General features: G+C 43.8%; 1 protein-coding gene across 1 annotated transcript in view; it reads left to right on the top strand.

The window, feature by feature from the left end:
- The window catches only part of LOC147121528 (metabotropic glutamate receptor 1-like), a 564,257-nt gene extending 562,837 nt beyond the window's left edge, over positions 1-1,420 (top strand). Inside the window, exon 8 of the mRNA XM_085977873.1 lies at positions 572-1,420. Within this exon, the coding sequence (XP_085833999.1) occupies positions 572-1,382 (811 nt within the window). The 3' untranslated portion in view covers positions 1,383-1,420. The remainder of the gene's footprint in view (positions 1-571) is intronic.
- Positions 1,421-19,207: the final 17,787 nt, after the last annotated feature.

The following is a 19,207-nucleotide window of genomic DNA, read 5'->3' as shown; positions in this document are numbered from 1 at the left end:
TGCAAAGGTCAATGTGTGCATAAATCCCAGATGTCTAAATCATTCATAAACACTGTTATATCCTCAACAAATAAATTATCTGCCGCTATGCAGTCACTACATAATAGTTGTTATTTAATGTGATTATTGCAAGTGTATTAAGGAATAGCGTGGAGTGATTGTCGACTTGTATTGAATGAATTGCTTGCTCTAACCAGTCAAATAAATTCTCAACAGCTTAGTCCAACCCTAATGGGCCTAAATTCACATCACAAGTTTGCCCAGTGCCAAATCCCATTGATCTTTGTGCGCACGGAACAGTGCTTTATAAGGGGCATCACTGTCCCTGCGAAGTTATTGGGCAGGTTGTATAATTATAGCACCCAAATTGCAATTATATCATTTGCACAATGTAATTTGCATTCACCACAATGTAATTTGCAATGTGAAATTAGCATGTGCTTATCAAAGCAGTGACAATCCCATTTTAAAATGCAATTATAGACAGGGGGATTGTAAAATCAACTGTGAAAATATTCAGTTGCAGTTTTTGTGCAAAATGTTTTAACTGAGAATTTACATTTCCCCCCAGTTCCAATGGGAAGTCTGTATCATGGTCTGAACCAGGAACCGGGCGGCCGGCGAAGGGACAGCACATGTGGCATCGACTGTCCGTCCATGTGAAGAGCAAAGATGTTGCATCTAATCAGACCGCCGTAATCAAACCCCTGACTAAACCATATCAGAATCAGATCAAAAACCTCAACTTCTCAGACGTCAGCACGAAAGCCCTTTACAATGTTGTGGAAGAGGATGAAACTGATCCCTTGAGACTCGACATTCCCAACAGTCCGGAGATGATGTTGCAGAGACGAGCAATGTCTATCACGCAGCTTAAAGACATAGAAGATCCCCAATTTTTCATTTCTGATCAGTTGCAAAAAGGTGTATCTTCACAACGGTCCATCATAGATCACCTGCATGGAGTGGTCAATACATTCACAACCAATATGACTGACCTTAACTCTGTGCTTAGTGTGCCAGTGCCAGGGAATGGGGTGAAGCCACTCTATCAGCTGAATCAACAGATGCTGCCGCTCCAGATGACAACCTTCAATCCTCAGCCCATCTCGCCCGTTGAAGAGGAAAGCGAAAGGTTCAACCTCATTCGCGGCTTCATGTATGACAGCACCAGGAACCAGGAGGAGCTGCCCGTTCCCAACAAACGCACGCTGGAGGACTCCCTGGCGCTCACACCTCCCTCTCCCTTCAGAGATTCAGTGGCTTCAGGCAGCTCCGTGCCCAGCTCCCCCGTCTCCGAGTCGGTGCTGTGTACCCCGCCAAACGTAACCTACGCTTCGGTCATTCTCAGAGACTACAAACAAACGTCCTCGACTCTGTGAAGGTTCAGCGCCTGCGGCCAGAGTTCAAGTTTGCTGGGACCTTCAACGTAAAATAGTCGGGGGGGGGGGGGGAGGGGGGAGGGGGGACACCCTGTGCCATAGTGCAAGTCAAAAAGAGTTTGAAAATCAAGAGGAAAACCAGCGTGTGTTAACCCAGCTGTCAGTGTACAGTCAAGGTCCCTGTAATTCTGTGATTAGGGTTCCCCTTGCTCGGTCCAGGAAATGTCTAGATTCTGCAACAATTCAAAACAATAGTTTCCGAATTATTACTGTATAGATAGATATGCTAAAATATGTTATTTTATTGCATAATGTTTCATTTCCAATAGTTACTAGGTTCTAATTATTGGGCAGCGCAGTATTTTCACTCCGTGCCAAACTGCAAGCTGTGAATACCAGGTGAAGTGTCACTGCGTTCTTTGTGAGTGTCTGTTTCTTGGGTAGCAATGGCTGTAGCTTCTTATTTACAAATCCAAAACTGGGGCCAACACCGATCAACTCCTCAACAATAACCTATAACACATTAAAATCATGGAGTGTCTTTTCGGTGATTGTGACACCAGCCCACTGGAGATCAGCGGCTCACAACCGAATGGTAAGGTCTGTTCTTGCCTCCTCCAGAAGATGGTGCTGTTACTGCTTTTAATTAAAACAACGCAATGTCACAAGAGGAGCTGTTATGGGTGGTAAACTCCTCACCTGTTACAAGAGGTACAGGGCGTGCCATTCCCTCTAACCGCGAGAAATGCCACAGGAGGTGGACTGGTGTTTAAACACCTGCTTTTGTGTACTCCAGAGTCGGACCACAGCAGCAGAACCTATTGTCAAAACGCTGTGGATTGCCAGAAACACTGCGAAAGCTGACGGATCTGCAGCTTGACTCCCCTGAGAGCGTGGTTATAAACTAACTTGTTCGCAAGATATTTGGTGGCACTGAGCGATGGGCGTGTATCGGATCGTGAACATGCAGCATAATTGCAGGCACTCCACCTTTATTTTCAGAAACAATGGAACTCCTCAGCATTGATTCACTCAGCAAATGAACTCCAGGGAAACCAAGGGAGATCTTTGAATCCCCAGCTGTTGCACAGGTTGTTAAATAGCAACAACATTTTCTGTGGGCCATGGTGAGCACAGCGATCAAAGGTGCCATGCCTCTGATGTAACTTACATCTCAGCGACACAAAACAACCCACGTCACGTTAAATTCTGACGCATCTTGGAGGAAAATACAGTTTAACTTGTTTTTTTCAGTTTTCATAATTCTGGCAGTCTGACGTTTGTATTCTGTGTAAACCAGTCTGTATATTTTCAAAGCATGAAACTGCAACATTGATGCGTTTTGTCCAGAAGCAATTTTTGTTTTAGAAAATTCTGCTGAGTCAAACTAGAAGTGTAGATTGTAGAAAGATTCTGCATTTGTAGTATTTGGTTTCTCAAATGTGAAGTGGGTTTCATTTTGATTGTCACCCTGAAACCTCATCTTCACCACAACTTTGCACTAAACACTCATCTTGCAAGGTGCCAATCCCAATGTAGTGCAGATCCTACAGTGTAGAATTTCCACCTTTTACAGGTGCCAGCTGTGGCTCAGTTAGTGGCATGCTTATCTTTCAGTCAGAAAGTCGTGGGTTCAAGTCCTGCTCTTCAGACTTGAGCACAAAATCTGGGCTGGCACTCCAGTGCAGTACTTTTTTTTATTCGTTCCTGGGATGTGGGCATCACTGGCAAGGCCAGCATTTATTGCCCATCCCTAATTGCCCTTCAGAAGGTGGTGGTGAGCCGCCGCCTTGAACCGCTGCAGCCCATGAGGTGATGGTACTGCCACAGTGCTGTTAGGGAGGGAGTTCCAGGGTTTTGACCCAGCGACGATGAAGGAACAACGATATACTTCCAGGTCAGAATGTGTGTGACTTGGAGGAGAACTTGGAGGTGGTGGTGTTTCCATGCGCCTGCTGCCCTTGTCCTTCTAGGTAGTAGAGGTCCTGGGTATTTTGGGAGGTGCCATCGAAGAAGCCTTGGCGAGTTGCTGCAGTGCATCTTGTAGATGGTACACACTGCAGCCACGGTATGCCGATGGTGGAGGGAGTGAATGTTTAAGGTGGTGGATGGGGTGTCAATCAAGCGGGCTGCTTTGTCCTGAATGGTATCGAGCTTCTTGAGTGTTGTTGGAGCTGCACTCATTCAAGCAAGTGGAGAGTATTCCATCACACTCCTGACTTGTGCCTTGTAGATGGTGGAAAGGCTTTGGGGAGTCAGGAGGTGAGACACTTGCCACAGAATACCCAGCCTCTGACCAGCTCTTGTAGCCACAATGTTTATGTGGCTGGCCCAGTTAAGTTTCTGGTCAATGGTGACCCCCCAGGATGTTGATGGTGGGGGATTCGGCGATGGTAATGCTGTTGAATGTCAAGGGGCGGTAGTTAGACTTTCTTGTTGGAGATGGTCATTGCCTGGCACTTGTGTGGCGTAAACGTTACTTGCCACATATTAGCCCAAGCCTGAATGTTGTCCAGGACGTGCTGCATGCGGGCATGGACTGCCTCAATTTCTGAGGAGTTGCAATCGGAACTGAACACTGTGCAATCAGCAGCGAACATCCCCATTTCTGACCTTGTTAGAGGGAAGGTCATTGATGAAGCAGCTGGAGATGGTTGGGCCTAGAACACTGCCCTAAGGAACTCCTGCAGCAATGTCCTGGGGCTTAGATGACTGGCCTCCAACAACCGCAACCATCTTCCTTTGTGCTAGGTATGACTCCAGCCAGTGGAGAGTTTTCCCCCTGATTCCCATTGACTTTAGTTTTACTAGGGCTCCTTGATGGCACACTCGGTCAAATGCTGCCTTGATATCAAGGGCAGTCACTCCCACCTCACCTCTGGAATTCAGCTCTCTTGTCCATGATTGGACCAATGCTGTAATGAGGTCTGAAGCCAAGCAGTCCTAGCAGAACCCAAATTGAGCATCGGTGAGCAGGTTATTGGTGAGTAAGTTCTGCTTGATAGCGCCACTGTTGTAGCTGTACTGGAACAGCTTGGCTAGAGGTGTGGCTAGTTCTGGAGCACAAGTCTTCAGCATGATAGCCGGAATGTTGTCGGGGCCCATAACCTTTGCTGTATCCAGTGCACTCAGCCATTTCTTGATATCACATGGAGTGAATCGAATTGGCTGAAGACTGGCTTCTGTAATGGTGGGAACGTCAGGTGGAGACCGAGATGGATCATCCACTCCGCACTTCTGGCTGAAGATGGTTGCAAATGCTTCAGCCTTGTCTTTTGCATTCGCATGCTGGGCTCCACCATCATTGAGGATGGGGATATTCATGGAGCCTCCTTCTCCTGTTGATTGTTTAATGGTCCACCACCATCCACGACTGGATGTGACAGGACTGCAGAGCTTTGATCTGATCCATTGGTTGTGGGATCATTTAACTCTGTCTATAACATGCTGCTTCTGCTGTTTAGCATGCATGTAGCCTGTGTTGCAGCTTCCCCAGGTTGGCACCTCATTTTTAGGTATGCCCGGTGTTGCTCCTGGCATGTTCTTCTACGCTCCTCATTGAACCAGGGTTGGTCCCCTGGCTTGGTGGTAATGGTAGAGTGAGGGATATGCCGGGCCATGAGGTTACAGATTGTGGTGGAATTCTATTCTGCTGCTGCTGGTGGCCCACAGCGCCTCATGCATGCCCAGTTTTGAGCTGCTAGATCTGTTCTGAATCTATCCCATTTAGCACGGTGGTAGTGCTACACAATACGATGGACGGTGTCCTCAATGTGATGATGGGACTTCATCTCCACAAGGACTGTGCAGTGGTCACTGCTACCACTACTGTCATGGACAGATGCATCTGCGACAGGTAGATGGGTGATAATGAGATCAAGTAGGTTTTTTCCTTGTATTGGTTCTCTCACCAACTACCGCAGGCCCAGTCTGGCAGCTATGTCCTTCAGGACTCGGCCAGCTCAGTCAGTAGTTGTGCTACCGAGCCACTCTTGATGATGGATTTTGAAGTCCTAAGGGAGTTTTTTGGATTAGACGATAAACCGAAGCCTTATCTGTCCTCTTAAGTGGACTTAAAAGATCCCTGCACTATTTTGAAGAAAAGCAGGGGCGTTCTTCCTGGTGACCTGGCCAATATTTATAAGAACATAAGAAATAGGAGCAGGAGTCAGCCATTCGGCCCTTCGAGCCTGCTCCGCCATTCAATAAGATCATGGCTGATCTTCTACTTCAACTCCACCTTCCCGCATTCTCCCCATATCCCTTGATTCCCTTGGTATCTGAAAATCTTACGATCACTGTCTTGAATATACTCAACAACTGAGTATCCACAGCTCTCTGGGGTAGAGTATTCTCAAGATTTACCGCCCTGAGTAAAGAAATTTCTCCTCATCTCAGTCCTAAATGGCCGACCCCTTGTTCTAGACTCGTCAGCCAGGGGAAACATCCTCCCAGAATCTACCCTGTCAAGCCCTTTAAGACCTGCAGTTAAAACCCATTATAATTGGAGAGATGGTCACTTTGGACCCATTATAAATTGAAAGTTAGAACATAAGAACATAGGAAATAACAGCAGGAGTCGGCCATACAGCCCATCAGGCCTGCTTTGTCATTCAATAATTTATGGCTGAACTTCTACATCAACTCCATTTCCCGCCCTATATCCATAAATCTTGATTCCCTCAGTGTCCAAAAATCTATCAACTTCAGTCTGGAATATACTCATCGACTGAGCATCCACAGCTCCCTGGCCAGAGAATTCCAAAGATTCACAACCCTTAGAGTGAAGAAACTTCTCCTCATCTCAGTCCTAAATGGCCGACCCCTTATTCTGAAACTGTGGCCCCCATGTTCTAGATTTCCCAGCCAGGGGAAACATTTTCTTAGCATTAACCCTGTTAAGCCCCTTAAGAATTTTATATGTTTCAACTAGATCACCTCTCATTCTTCTAAACTCTAGGGAATATTGGCTTAGTCTACTCAATCTCCTCATAGAGCAATCCTCTCATCCCAGGAATCAGTCTGGTGAACCTTCATTGCACACCCTCTAAGGCAACCAAATCCTTCCTTATGTAAGGAGACCAAAACTGTACACAGTACTCCAGGGGAGGTCTCACCAAGGCCCTGTATAATTGTAGTAAGACTTCTTTACTCTTATACTCCAATCCCTTTGTAATAAAAGCTAACATACCATTTGCTTTCCTAATTGCTTGCTGTACCTGCATGTTAACTTTCTGTGATTCGTGTACAAGGGCATCCAGGTCCCTCTGAATACCAATATTTCCCAGTCTCTCACCATTCAAAAAATATTCTGCTTCTCTAGTTTTCCTACCAAAGTGGATAACTTCACACTTCTCCACATTATGTTCCACTCACTTAACCTGTCTATATCCCTTTGCATCCTCCTCACAGCTTACTTTCCCATCTAACCTTAACATCAACAAACTTGGATACATTACACTCGGTCCCTTCATCTAAGTCATTGATATAGATTGTGAATAGCCGAGGCCCAAGCACTGAAGTCCCAGCCTGCCAACTCGAAAATTACCCGTTTATTCCTACTCTCTGTTTTCTGTCCGTTAACCAATCCTCAATCCATGCTAATATATTACCTCCAACCCCATGAGCCCTAATTTTGTGTAATAACCTCTTGTGTGGCACTTTATCAAATGCTTTTTGAAAATCCAAATACACCACATCCACTGGTCCCCCTTATCTGTTCTGCTAGTTATAACCTCAAAAAACTCTTACAGATTTGTCAAACATGTTTTCCCTTTCATAAATCTGTGTTGACACTGCCCAATCCTATTATTATTTTCTAAGTGTCCTGTTACCACATCCTTAATAATAGATTCTAGCATTTTCCCTACTACTGATGTCAGGCTAACTGGTCTATAGTTCCCTGTTTTCTCTCTCCCTTCTTTCTTGAATAGCGGAGTTACGTTTGCTACCTTCCAATCTACGGGGACCATTCCAGAATTTAGGGAATTCTGGAAGATCAAAACAATGCATCCACTATCTCTGTAGCCACCTCTTTTAAAACCCTAGGATGTAGGCCATCAGGTCCAGGGGATTTGTCAACTTTTAGTCCCATTAATTTCTCCAGGACAATTTCTTTACTAATACTAATCTCTTTAAGTTCCTCATTTGCGCTAGACCCTTGGTTCCCCACTATTTCTGGAATGTTACTTGTGTCTTCTACCATGAAGACAGATACAAAGTATTTGTTTCATGTCTCTGCCATTTCCTTATTCCCCATTATAATTTCTCCTGTCTCTGCTCTAAGGGACCCACATTTACTTTAGCTAATGTCTTCCTTTTTACATATCTATAGATGTTTTTACAATCTTTTTCTGTCTCTTGCAATTTACTCTCATATTCTCTTTTCACTTTCTTTATCAATTTCTTGGTCATACTTTGCTTAATTCTAAAATCTACCCAATGCTCAGGCTTACTATTCTTTTTGGCAAAATTATAAGCCTCTTCATTTAATCTAATACTATCTTTAACTTCTCTCATTAGCCATGGTTGGACTACTAATCCCAGGAGTTTTTATTCCTTAGGAGAATATATATTCGTTGCGAATTATAAATTAATTCTTTAAATGTTTGCCATTGCTTATCTACCGTCATATCTTTTAATCTAGTTTCCCAATTTACTTTAGCCAACTCGCTCCTCATACCTACATAGTTTGCTTTATTCAGATTTAAGACCCTAGCTTCGTACTTAACTAAATCATTCGCAAACTCAAAATAAAATTCTATCATATTATGATCACACTGCCCCAGAAGCTCCTTTATGACAGGGTTATTCATTAACCCTTTCTCATTGCACAATACTAGATCTAAAATACCCTGTTCCCTCGTTGGTTCCTTGACATACTGATCCAGAAAACTATCTTGAATACATTCCATGAACTCATCCTCCACACTATTACTGCAAATTTGGTTTGCCCAGTCTATATGAGGATTAAAGTCCCCCATGATTACTGTAATACCCTTGTTACATGCACCTGTATTTTCCTGATTTATACTCTGCCCAACATTACAATTATTGTTAGGGGGCCTATAAACTACTCCCACCAGTGTTTTCTGCCCGTTGTTTTTTAGCTCCACCCAAACTGATTCAGCATCTTGATTTTCCAAGCTAAGATCCTTTCTACTGTCTTTATCCCAATTTATTATCAGGGCTACCCTGCACCCCCCCACCCCCCTTTTGCATTTTGCCTATCTTCTAAAAGTTAAGTATCCTAGAATATTTAGTTCCCAACCTTGATCACTCTGCAACCATGTCTCTGTAATGGCTATTAGATCAAACCCATTTATATCTATCTGTGCTAGTCGTGTATTTTGTTGCGAATACTTTGCGCATTCAGACATATAGCCTTTAGCTTTAACTGTTTTCTATTTTTCCCTGATGTCACTCTTTTTCCCTAATTATCCCACAACCAACATCACTAAAACAGATGATCTGGTCATTATCCTTGGTGTTTGTGGGAGCTTGCTGTGCACAAATTGCTTGCCGCATTCCCTATATTACAATAATGATTACACTTCAAAAATACTTTATTGGCTGTAAAGTGCTTTGGGATGTCCTGAGGTCATTTTGATGTTTAGCTTCCACTCAAGTAGTAGTCCTAATCCCATGTGCCCTCCATCTTCCCACATCCCTATACCCCGATTTCCTTTAACCACCTTTCTAACCTACTCTTAAAAGTTGACATGGCTGCAACAAATGTGAGGTGCTTTTCTTTGTCGCTAAGATTGAGACCATCCATTCAGCTGTCTCTGCCGCTTCCTTCCCTTCCCTTAGCCCTCAAAGACAAATGTTATCCTCTGTCCTGAATTTGCATCTTTCTCTAGTTTCTCTCCTATCTACCCTCATGCCCTCTCTGAGCTCATCTTTTCCACGAGACCCACCTCCTGCTCCCCTGATCCTATTCCCACTACCCTGCTGACTACCCGTGTTAGCTGATATTGTTAATAGTTCCCTCTCCTCTGGTAATGCCCGCCCCAGCTTCAAATTTCCCAGAATCACCCCTTCTCAAAAGACCCTCCCTTGAGCTTTATATTCTAACAAACTACTGCCCCATCTCCAACCTCCCTTTCCTCTCAAAAGTCCTTAAACATGTTGTCGCTTATCAGGCTCTCTGAGCCACACGCTAGTAGCTGGAAGGCATTTGCTACAAGAACTGAGCCTTGCAAAATATAGAAACATAGAAGATAGGAGCAGGAGTAGGTCATTCGGCCCCTCGAGCCTGCTCCGCCATTCAATGAGATCATGGCTGATCATCCAAATTCAGTACCCTGTTCCTGCCTTCTCTCCATATCCTTTGATCCCTTTAGCCTTAAGAAATATATCCAACTCCTTCTTGAATATATTTAATGAATTGGCCTCTACTGCCTTCGTTGGCAGAGAATTCCACAGGTTCACCACTCTCTGGGTGAAGAAATTCCTCCTCATCTCTGTCCTAAATGGCTTACCCCTTACCCTTAGACTGTGAACCCGGGTTCTGGACTCCCCGACCATTGGGAACATCCTTCCAGCATCTAGTCTGTCTAGTCCTGTTAGAATTTTATAAGTTTCGATGAGATCCCCTCTCATTCTTCTTAACTCCAACGAGTACAAGCCCAATCGACCCAATCTCTCCTCATACGTCATTCCTGCCATCCCAGGTATCAGCCTGGTGAATCTTCGCTGCACTCCTTCCATGGCAAGAACATCCTTCCTCAGATAAGGCGACCAAAACTGCACACAATACTCAAGAAGTGGTCTCACCAAGGCCCTGTACAACTGCAGCAAGACATCCTTGTTCCTGTACTCAAACCCTCTCGCTACTAAGGCCAACATACCATTTGCCTTCTTAACCGCCTGCTGCACCTGCATGCTTACTTTCAGCGATTGGTGCAGAAAGACGCCCAGGTCTCGTTGCACGTCCCTTTCTCCCAATCTATTGCCATTCAGATAATAATCTGCCTTCCTGCTTTTGACACCAAAGTGGATAACCTCGCATTTATCCAAGTTATATTGCATCTGCCATGCTTCTGCCCAATCACCCAACCTGTCCAAATCATACTGGAGTTTCTCAGCATCCTCCTCACAGCACACACGCCCACCCAGCTTTGTGTCATCTGCAAACTTGGAGATATTACATCTAGTTCCCTCGTCCAGATCATTAATATATATTGTGAATAGCTGGGGTCCAAGGACCATTCCCTGTGGTACCCCACTAGTCACTGCCTGCCACTCGGAAAAAGAGCCGTTTATTCCAACACTTTGCTTTCTGTCTGCCAACCAGTTCTCTATCCAAGTCAATGCCTTGCCCCCAATCCCATGTGCCTTAATTTTACACGCTAATCTCTTATGCGGGACCTTACTGAAAACCTTTTGAAAATCCAAATGCACCACATCCACTGGTTCTCCCTTATCTATTTTACCAGTTACATCCTCAAAAAATTCCAGTAGATTAGTCAAGCACGATTTACCTTTTGTAAATCCATGTTGACTTTGTCTGATCCGGTCACTTTTTTCCAAGTGCTCTGCTATTACATCCTTTATAATGGACTCTAGCATTTTCCCCACTACCGATGTCAGGCTTACCGGCCTGTAATTCCCCATTTGCTCTCTACCACCCTTTTGGAACAGTGGGGAAACATTAACTACCCGCCAATCCATGGGTACTGTTCCAGAGTATCGAATTTTGGAAGATGACCAGCAATGCATCTACTATTTCTAGGGCCACTTCCTTAAGTACCCTAGGATGTAGATTATCAAGCCCTGGGGATTTATCGGCCCTCAATCCCATCAATTTCCCTAACACCATTTCCCTACAAATACTGATTTCTATCAGTTCCTCCCTTTCATTAGACCCTATGTGCCCCGACATCTTTGAGAGGTTATTTGTGTCCTCCTTTGTGAAGACAGAACCAAAGTATGTATTTAATTGGTCTGCCATTTCTTTGTTCCCCATTATAAATTCCCCTGATTCTGACTGCAAGGGACCTACGCTTGACTTCACCAATCTTTTTCTCTTCACATATCTATAAAAGCTTTTACAGTCAGTTTTTATGTTCCCTGCAAGCTTACTCTCATACTCTTATTTTCCCCCTCTTAATTAATCCCTTTGTCCTCCTTTGTTGGATCCTAAACTGCTCCCAATCCTCAGGTTTACTGCTTTTTCTGGCCAATTTATATGTCCTCTCCTTGGATCTTATGCTATCCCTAATTTCCCTTGTTAGCCACGGTTGAGTCACCTTTTTTGTTTTATTTTTATGCCAAACTGGGATGAACAAATTCTGTAGTTCATCCATGCGATCTTTGAATGTTTGCCACTGCCCATCTACCGTCAACCCTTTGAGTGACATTCCCCAATAAATCCTACCCAACTCGCACCTCATACCATCGTAGTCTCCTTTATTTAAATTCAGGACCCTAGTCTCTGAGTCAACTATTTCACTCTCCATCTTAATGAAGAATTCTATCATATTATGATCGCTCCGACCCAAGGGGCCTCGCACAAGATTGCTAATTAATCCTTTCTCATTACATAATACTCAGTCTAAGATGGCCTGATCTCTAGTTGGTTCCTCGACATATTGGTCCAGGAAACCATCCCATATACACTCCAGGAATTCCTCCTCCACAGTATTTTTACTAATTTTGTCAGCCCAATCTATATGTAGATTAAAGTCACCCATGATAACTGCTGTGCCCTTATTGCACGCTTCTCTAATTTCCCGTTTAATGCCATCCCCGACCTCCGCATTACTGTTTGGAGGTCTATATAACACTCCCACTCACGTTTTCTGCCCCTTGGTATTTCTCAGTTCTACCCATACAGATTCCACATCATCAGAGCTAATATCCTTCCTTTCAATTGTGTTAATCCCCTCTTTAACCAGCAATGCTACCCCACCTCCTTTTCCTTTCTGCCTATCTTTCCTGAATATTGAATACCCCTGGATGTTGAGTTCCCAGCCTTGGCCACCCTGGAGCCATGTTTCCGCAATCCCAATCATATCATATTTGTTTACCTCTATTTGCACAGCTAATTCATCCACCTTATTACGAATGCTCCTCGCATTAAGACACAAAGCCTTCAGGCTTGTTTTTTTAATGCTCTTAGACCTTTTAGAATTATTATTTACTGTGGCCATGTTTGATTTAAACCCTTGATTTCTCTGCCTGTCACTTTTATTTTTCTCCTTCCTGTCTTTTGCTTTTATCCTTGTTTCCCTTTCCTCTGTTTCCCCGCTCAGGTTCCCAACCCCCTGCCATTTTAGTTTAAACCCTCCCCCAGAGCATTAGCAAACACTCCCCCTAGGACATCGGTCCCGGCCCTGCCCAGGTGCAAACCGTCCATTTTGTACTGGTCCCACCTCCCCCAGAACTGGTTCCAATGTCCCAGGAATTTGAATCCCTCCCCCTTGCACCATTCCTCTCGGCCCTTAACTGTTTAGTGACTTCTTCAAAGTTGTGCTGTTCAGCAGCTTTGACACTGACAAACTCACAATCTCCACCAGCTAGAAGGACAAGAGCAGCAGATGCATATGAGCACCACCACCTCCAAGTTCCTTGCCAAGTCACACACCATCTCGACTTGGACATATATCAATATTCCTTTATCGTCGCTGGGTCGAAATCCTGGAACTCGCCACTTAACAGCACTGTGGGAGCACCGACACCACACAGACTGCAGCAGTTCAAGAAGAAGGCCCACCACCACCTTCTCAAGGCCAACTAGGGATGGGCAATAAATGCCAGTGACGACTACATCCTGAGAATGAGTAATAAAAATTGTATAAGTGACACCAGCCATTGAAATAGCTCTTGACTGAAGAGGATAAGGGAACAACCAGCAACAGAACAGTTGAGATGCTTGATCCTGGGAATAAAACACAACGAGCTTGACTTGGTTTTATCTAAGCCCATCTCCTATTCATAACGGCATAAAAATCAGTCATTTGTACAGGCTTACAGTCATATTTTAATATATGTATCTTTGAAATCAAAATGATCAAATGTCTGAAATATAACAAAAACAAGGGACGCAGCAAAATGAGGTTGCAGTTGAAACAGCAATCAACCAGCCTGTGAGAATTGAGAAATTGGTTCCATTCTGCCCATATCACACATCCTGCTATAATGCTAGGGTGCAGAATGTAAAGTTCTGCAAGTGTCCCAACATAAATCAACACTGCACTCCTTTATCTGAGCTCTCCATCTGGGGCCGGCCACGCGCTGCAAGGAAGCATGAGGAAATCTAGGACAACTAATTCTGGTGCATCGCAATTCCCAGGACTGCCAGAGTCTCCTGAAAGGTAGAGCCAATTGCAAAGACCTCTGTGCAAATGAAAAACTAGGTCACCAACATTCCCAGTCCTGCGGATACAGTTCACCTTCCTCTTCAGTGTGATATCACATTTAAAAAAAACCTCCTGCAGATATAAATGAAATTCAACTGTTGTAACAACTGAACCAAAACAGCCTCAAATCCCACTCCCTGGACCTGGGAAACCTTTTTAAAATATCACAGCGAGTGTTGCTTTCAATGTTAGGTAGTACCCAAATTCAATTTAGATTTGACTTTTATGATAATAATTATGTATTAAATGAAGTAGGAGCTAAATTGATAGTAGTTATTGGTTGTGCACTGTTAACTGTTCAAAACAAGATTTAAAAAAAAGATTACTAACGTGAGTGTACTTTGCTATTCAACTTTTATGATCTTGTAAACTGCAAATGTAAAACATGTTTAGCCAAGGTAATATGTAATTTAACAGCAGATGGCAATAAATGAAGTTCTCTTTACTGTGGTAAGATAGTTTCTATTACATAAAAGCCTCCTTTCAACCATCCTCATTGAAAATCTGCCTGGTGTAGCAATGTACAATAAATCTTTTTTTTACGTTTAATTTTAAATCAAATTTCTTACATTGTGCTGTACCCCCATGCTCGCTCACCTACATTGGCTCCCAGTCTGATAACACCTCAATTTTAAAATTCTCATCCTTGTTTTCAAATCCCTCCATGGCCTCGTATCTCTCTATCTCTGTAACCTCTTCCAGCCCTACAACCCCCCCGAGATATCTGCACTCCTCCAATTCTGGCCTCTTGCGCATCCCCGATTTCCATTGCTCCACCATTGACAGCTGTCTGTGCCCCAAGCTTTGGAATTCCCCCCCTAAACCTCTCTACCTCTCTCCTCATTTAGGATGCTCCTTAAAACCTACCTCTTTGACCACCTGTCCCAATATTTCCATATCTGGCTCGGTGTCAAATTTTGTTTGATAACACTCCTGAGAAGCACCTTGGGACGTTTTACTACATTAAAGGTGCTATATAGATGCAAGTTGTTGTTGTTGTAATCCATGGCTTATTTAGTTTTCTTCAAAACTACCAATTTTGATTCAATTTGGTTGCAGTTGGACTGGGAGGTAAAGACCATTAGCAGTGAATCTGTTATTGACAACTTCATACACAATGTTATATTTCGATCGATTGGCTGTAATTAAATAAAGCGTGTGTGAAATATTGGTCTCATACCATTGAATACATTATTGTTAGGCCACAGTATATTTTCTGAATGTAAGAGGTGCAATGTTAGGCACAGAACCATGGGCAGCAAGTTCACCGTCTCCCACAGGTGCTCTGTGGGAAAATTGGCTGCTGCTTTTCCTACATTACAACAGTGACTAGACTTCAAAAAAAGTACTTCATTGGCTGTAAAGTGCTTTGAGATGTCCTGAGGTCGTGAAAGGTGCTGTACAAATGGAAGTCTTTCTTTCTCCTCTTGGCTAATCAAGCCTTTATCCAACCCAAAGTGCACACTCACAACTCTGACCAGCTCCATCCCGCAGCAAACTCGGGCATCTAGTCATTTGTGATTAACCTTCCATGGACCATTTGATCATGTTCTTAAACAGGCAGCTCTTTTTTTAACGCTATTTGTCCTGAAAGTTAATGGACTCCTTTTGCTTGGAGCCATGAGATTTGTATGATTCTGCACATCTGGAGGAGAGAAATATTAAATGCTCCACAATATCAGCATTTGAGTAGGTGGCTCTGGTGAGTGGGCTGGCATTATCCAGATATTCTTTCCGGACCCAAGATTCAATCATTTTATGATTCTATAGGGGTGATTTACCATATCTGGAAAATTAGTTGAGGCAAATTATAGGCTTTAGCCCCGCAATTTCCTGGGCTGTGGGGTTGTGTGCCAGTCTTGAAGCTCCACAGTTCCTGTCTTTCAGGGCATTCTCCCAATGGCTCAGCTAGCTAAGGCTGTTTCTTAGTGTCAGTCTGTGGCGCAGTTGGTAGCACACAACCTTCCACACTGTCAGAAGGTTGTGGGTTCCACTCCAGGGACTTGAGCACATAAAAAAACTAGGCTGACACTCCCGTGCAGTGCTGAGGGAGTGCTACACTGTTGGAAGTGCCGTCTTTCAGATGAGATGTTAAACCGAGGCCCCATCTGCTTTCTCAGTTGGATGTAAAAGGTCCCATGGCACTATTTTGAAGAAGAGCAGGGGAGTTCTCCTCGGTATCCTGGTCAATATTTATCCCTCAACCAACAAAAACAAATTAACTGGTCATTATCACATTGCTGTTTGTGGGACCTTGCTGTGCACAAATTGGCTGCCATGTTTCCCACATTACAACAGTGACTCCACTTCAAAAGTACTTCATTGGCTGTAAAGCGCTTTGAGATGTCCGGTGGTCATGCAAGGCGCTATAGAAATGCAAGTCTTTCTTTTAAGGCGGTGCGGAGCCCAGGTACACAGAGCAGGAAAGGCCCTAGGATCTATCTCTGGAGGTGGGAAAGGCATTGTAGTTGGCCTCGATGAGTCTGGTTTAGGGAGAGGCAAACAGCCATCCCTCCACCACCCTGGATACTGTCACACACAACATACCACATTGAGACCAGGGCAGCCATGTACGTTGTGACCAGCGCGGCCAAGTTTATTCTGACCAGGGCAGACATGCACGTAGTGACCAGGGCGGCCATGTTTATTCTGACCAGGGCGGCCATGTTTATTCTGACCAGGGCGGCCATGTTTGTTCTGACCAGGGCGGACATAACATAAGAACATAAGAAATAGGAGCAGGAGTAGGCCAATCGGCCCCTCGAGCCTGCTCCGCCATTCAATAAGATCATGGCTGATCTGATCCTAACCGCCAATCTACTATCACAGAACCATCTCCTGAATCTAACAGAATTAGACACACGAAATAGGAGCAGGATCAGGCTACACAGCCCCTGGGCCCGCTCCGCTACCCACAGGGCCATGTCCGATCCGAACCGAGACTCATGTCCAAATTCCTGCCCGCTCCCCGTAACCCTTTATTCCCTTTACTTCTAGGAAACTGTCTATTTCTGTTTTAAATTTATGTAATGATGTAGCTTCTACAGCTTTTTGGGGCAGCATTTTCCATGGACCTACCACCCTCTGAGTGAAGTAGTTCCTCCTCATCTCAGTTTTGAAAGAGCAGCCCCTTATTCTAAGACTATGCCCCCTAGTTCTAGTTTCACCCATCATCGGGAACATCCTCCCCGCATCCACCCGATCCAACCCCTTCACAATCTTATATGCTTCAATAGGATCGCCTCTCATTCTTCTGAACTCCAATGAGTAGAGTCCCAATCTACTCAACCTCTCCTCATATGTCCATCCCCTCATCCCCGGGATTAACCGAGTGAACCTTCTTTGTACTGACTCGAGAGCAAGTATGTCTTTTCTTAAGTATGGACACCAAAACTGTATGCAGTATTCCAGGTGCAGTCTCACCAATACCTTGTACAACTGAAGCAATACCTCCCTATTTTTATATTCTATCCCCCTAGCAATGAAAGCCAACATTCCATTGGCCTTCTTAATCACTTGCTGCACCTGCATACTAACCTTTTGAGTTTCGTGCACCAGGACCCCCAGATCCCTTTGTACTTCAGTACTTTCCAGTTTCTTGCCATTAAGATAATAACTTGCTCTACGATTTTTCCTGCCAAAGTGCATAACCTCACACTTTCCAGTATTGTATTCCATCTGCCAAATCTCTGCCCACTTACTTAGCCTGTCGATGTCCCCTTGCAGGTTTTTTATGTCCTCACTCACTACTTTCCCTCCCATCTTAGTATCATCTGCAAACTTTGATATGTTACACTCGGTCCCCTCCTCCAAATCGTTAATATAGATTGTAAAGAGTTGGGGACCCAGCACTGACCCCTGTGGAACACCACTAGTTACTGATTGCTAGTCTGAGAATGAACCATTTATCCCAACTCTCTGCCTTCTGTTAGATAGCCAATCCTCTATCCATGCCAGAATATTACCCCCAATCCCGTGATTTTTTATCTTAAGCAATAATCTTTTGTGTGGCACCTTGTCAATGCCTTTTGGAAGTCTAAATACACTACGTCCACTGGTTCCCCTTTATTCACCCTATATGTTACTTCCTCAAAGAACTCCAGCAAATTTGTCAAACATGACTTCCCCTTCATAAAACCATGCTGACTTTGTCCTATTAAATTATGATTATCCAAATGTCCTGTTACTGTCTCCTTAATAATGGACTCCAAAATTTTACCTACCACAGATGTTAGGCTTACCGGTCTATAGTTTCCAGCCTTCTGTCTACTGCCCTTTTTAAATAAGGGTGTTACATTAGCAGTTTTCCAGTCTGCCGGGACCTTTGCTGAGTCCAGGGAGTTTTGGAAAATTATTACTAATGCATCCACAATCCCTACTGCCACTTCCCTCAAGACACTAGGATGTAAGCCATCAGGTCCAGGTGATTTATCCGCCTTGAGTCCCATTATTTTACCGAGTACCACTTCCTTAGTGATTTTGATCATGTTTAGCTCCTCCCCCCCTATAGCCCCCTGTTTGTCCAGTGTTGGGATATTCTTAGTGTCCTCTACTGTAAAGACTGATACAAAATATTCATTCAGTGTTTTTGCCATCTCCATATTTGCCACCATTAATTTCCCGGTCTCATCCTCTAAGGGACCAACATTTACTTTAGCCCCCCTTTTTCTTTTTATATAACTATAAAAACTCTTACTATCTGTTTTTATATTTTTTGCTAATTTACTTTCATAATCTATCTTCCCTTTCTTAATCAATCTTTTTGTTATTTTTTGCTGTCTTTTAAAGTTTTCCCAATCCTCTATCCTCCCACTAGATTTGGCTACCTTATATGCCCTTGTTTTTAGTCGAATACTATCCTTAATTTCTTTACTTAGCCACGGATGGCTGTCTTTTCTTTTACACCCTTTTCTTCTCAGTGGAATATATTTTTTTTGGAAGTTGTAAAATAACTCCTTAAATGTACACCACTGATCATGTATCGTCTTACCCTTTAATCTATTTTCCCAATCCACTCTACTCAATTCCGCTCTCATACCTTCATAGTCTCCTTTATTCAAGCTTAGCATGCTTGTTTGAGATCCAACCTTCTCACCCTCTAATTGAATATGGAATTCAACCATGTTATGGTCACTCATTCCAAGGGGATCCTTTACTAGGACATTTTTAATTCATCCTGTCTCGTTACACAGGACCAGATCTAAGGTTGCTTGCCCCCTGGTCGGTTCAGTTACATACTGCTCAAGAAACCCATCCCTAATACACTCAATGAACTCATCCTCAAGGCAGCCCTGCCCAATTTGATTTGTCCAATTAATATGATAGTTAAAATCCCCCATAATTATAGATGTTCCCTTATTACAAGCCTCAACTATTTCCTGATTGATACTCCGTCCAACAGAGTTGCAACTGTTCGGAGGCCTATAGATTACGCCCACTAGTGTTTTTTCCCCCTTATTA

Source organism: Somniosus microcephalus, chromosome 3 (genome assembly GCF_052327205.1).
Source record: "Somniosus microcephalus isolate GS21.2 chromosome 3, FLI_Smic_1.0, whole genome shotgun sequence".
Lineage (NCBI taxonomy): Eukaryota > Metazoa > Chordata > Chondrichthyes > Squaliformes > Somniosidae > Somniosus > Somniosus microcephalus.
The sequence above is the reverse complement of the archived record's forward strand: the minus strand, read 5'-3'. Positions and strand labels throughout refer to the sequence as shown.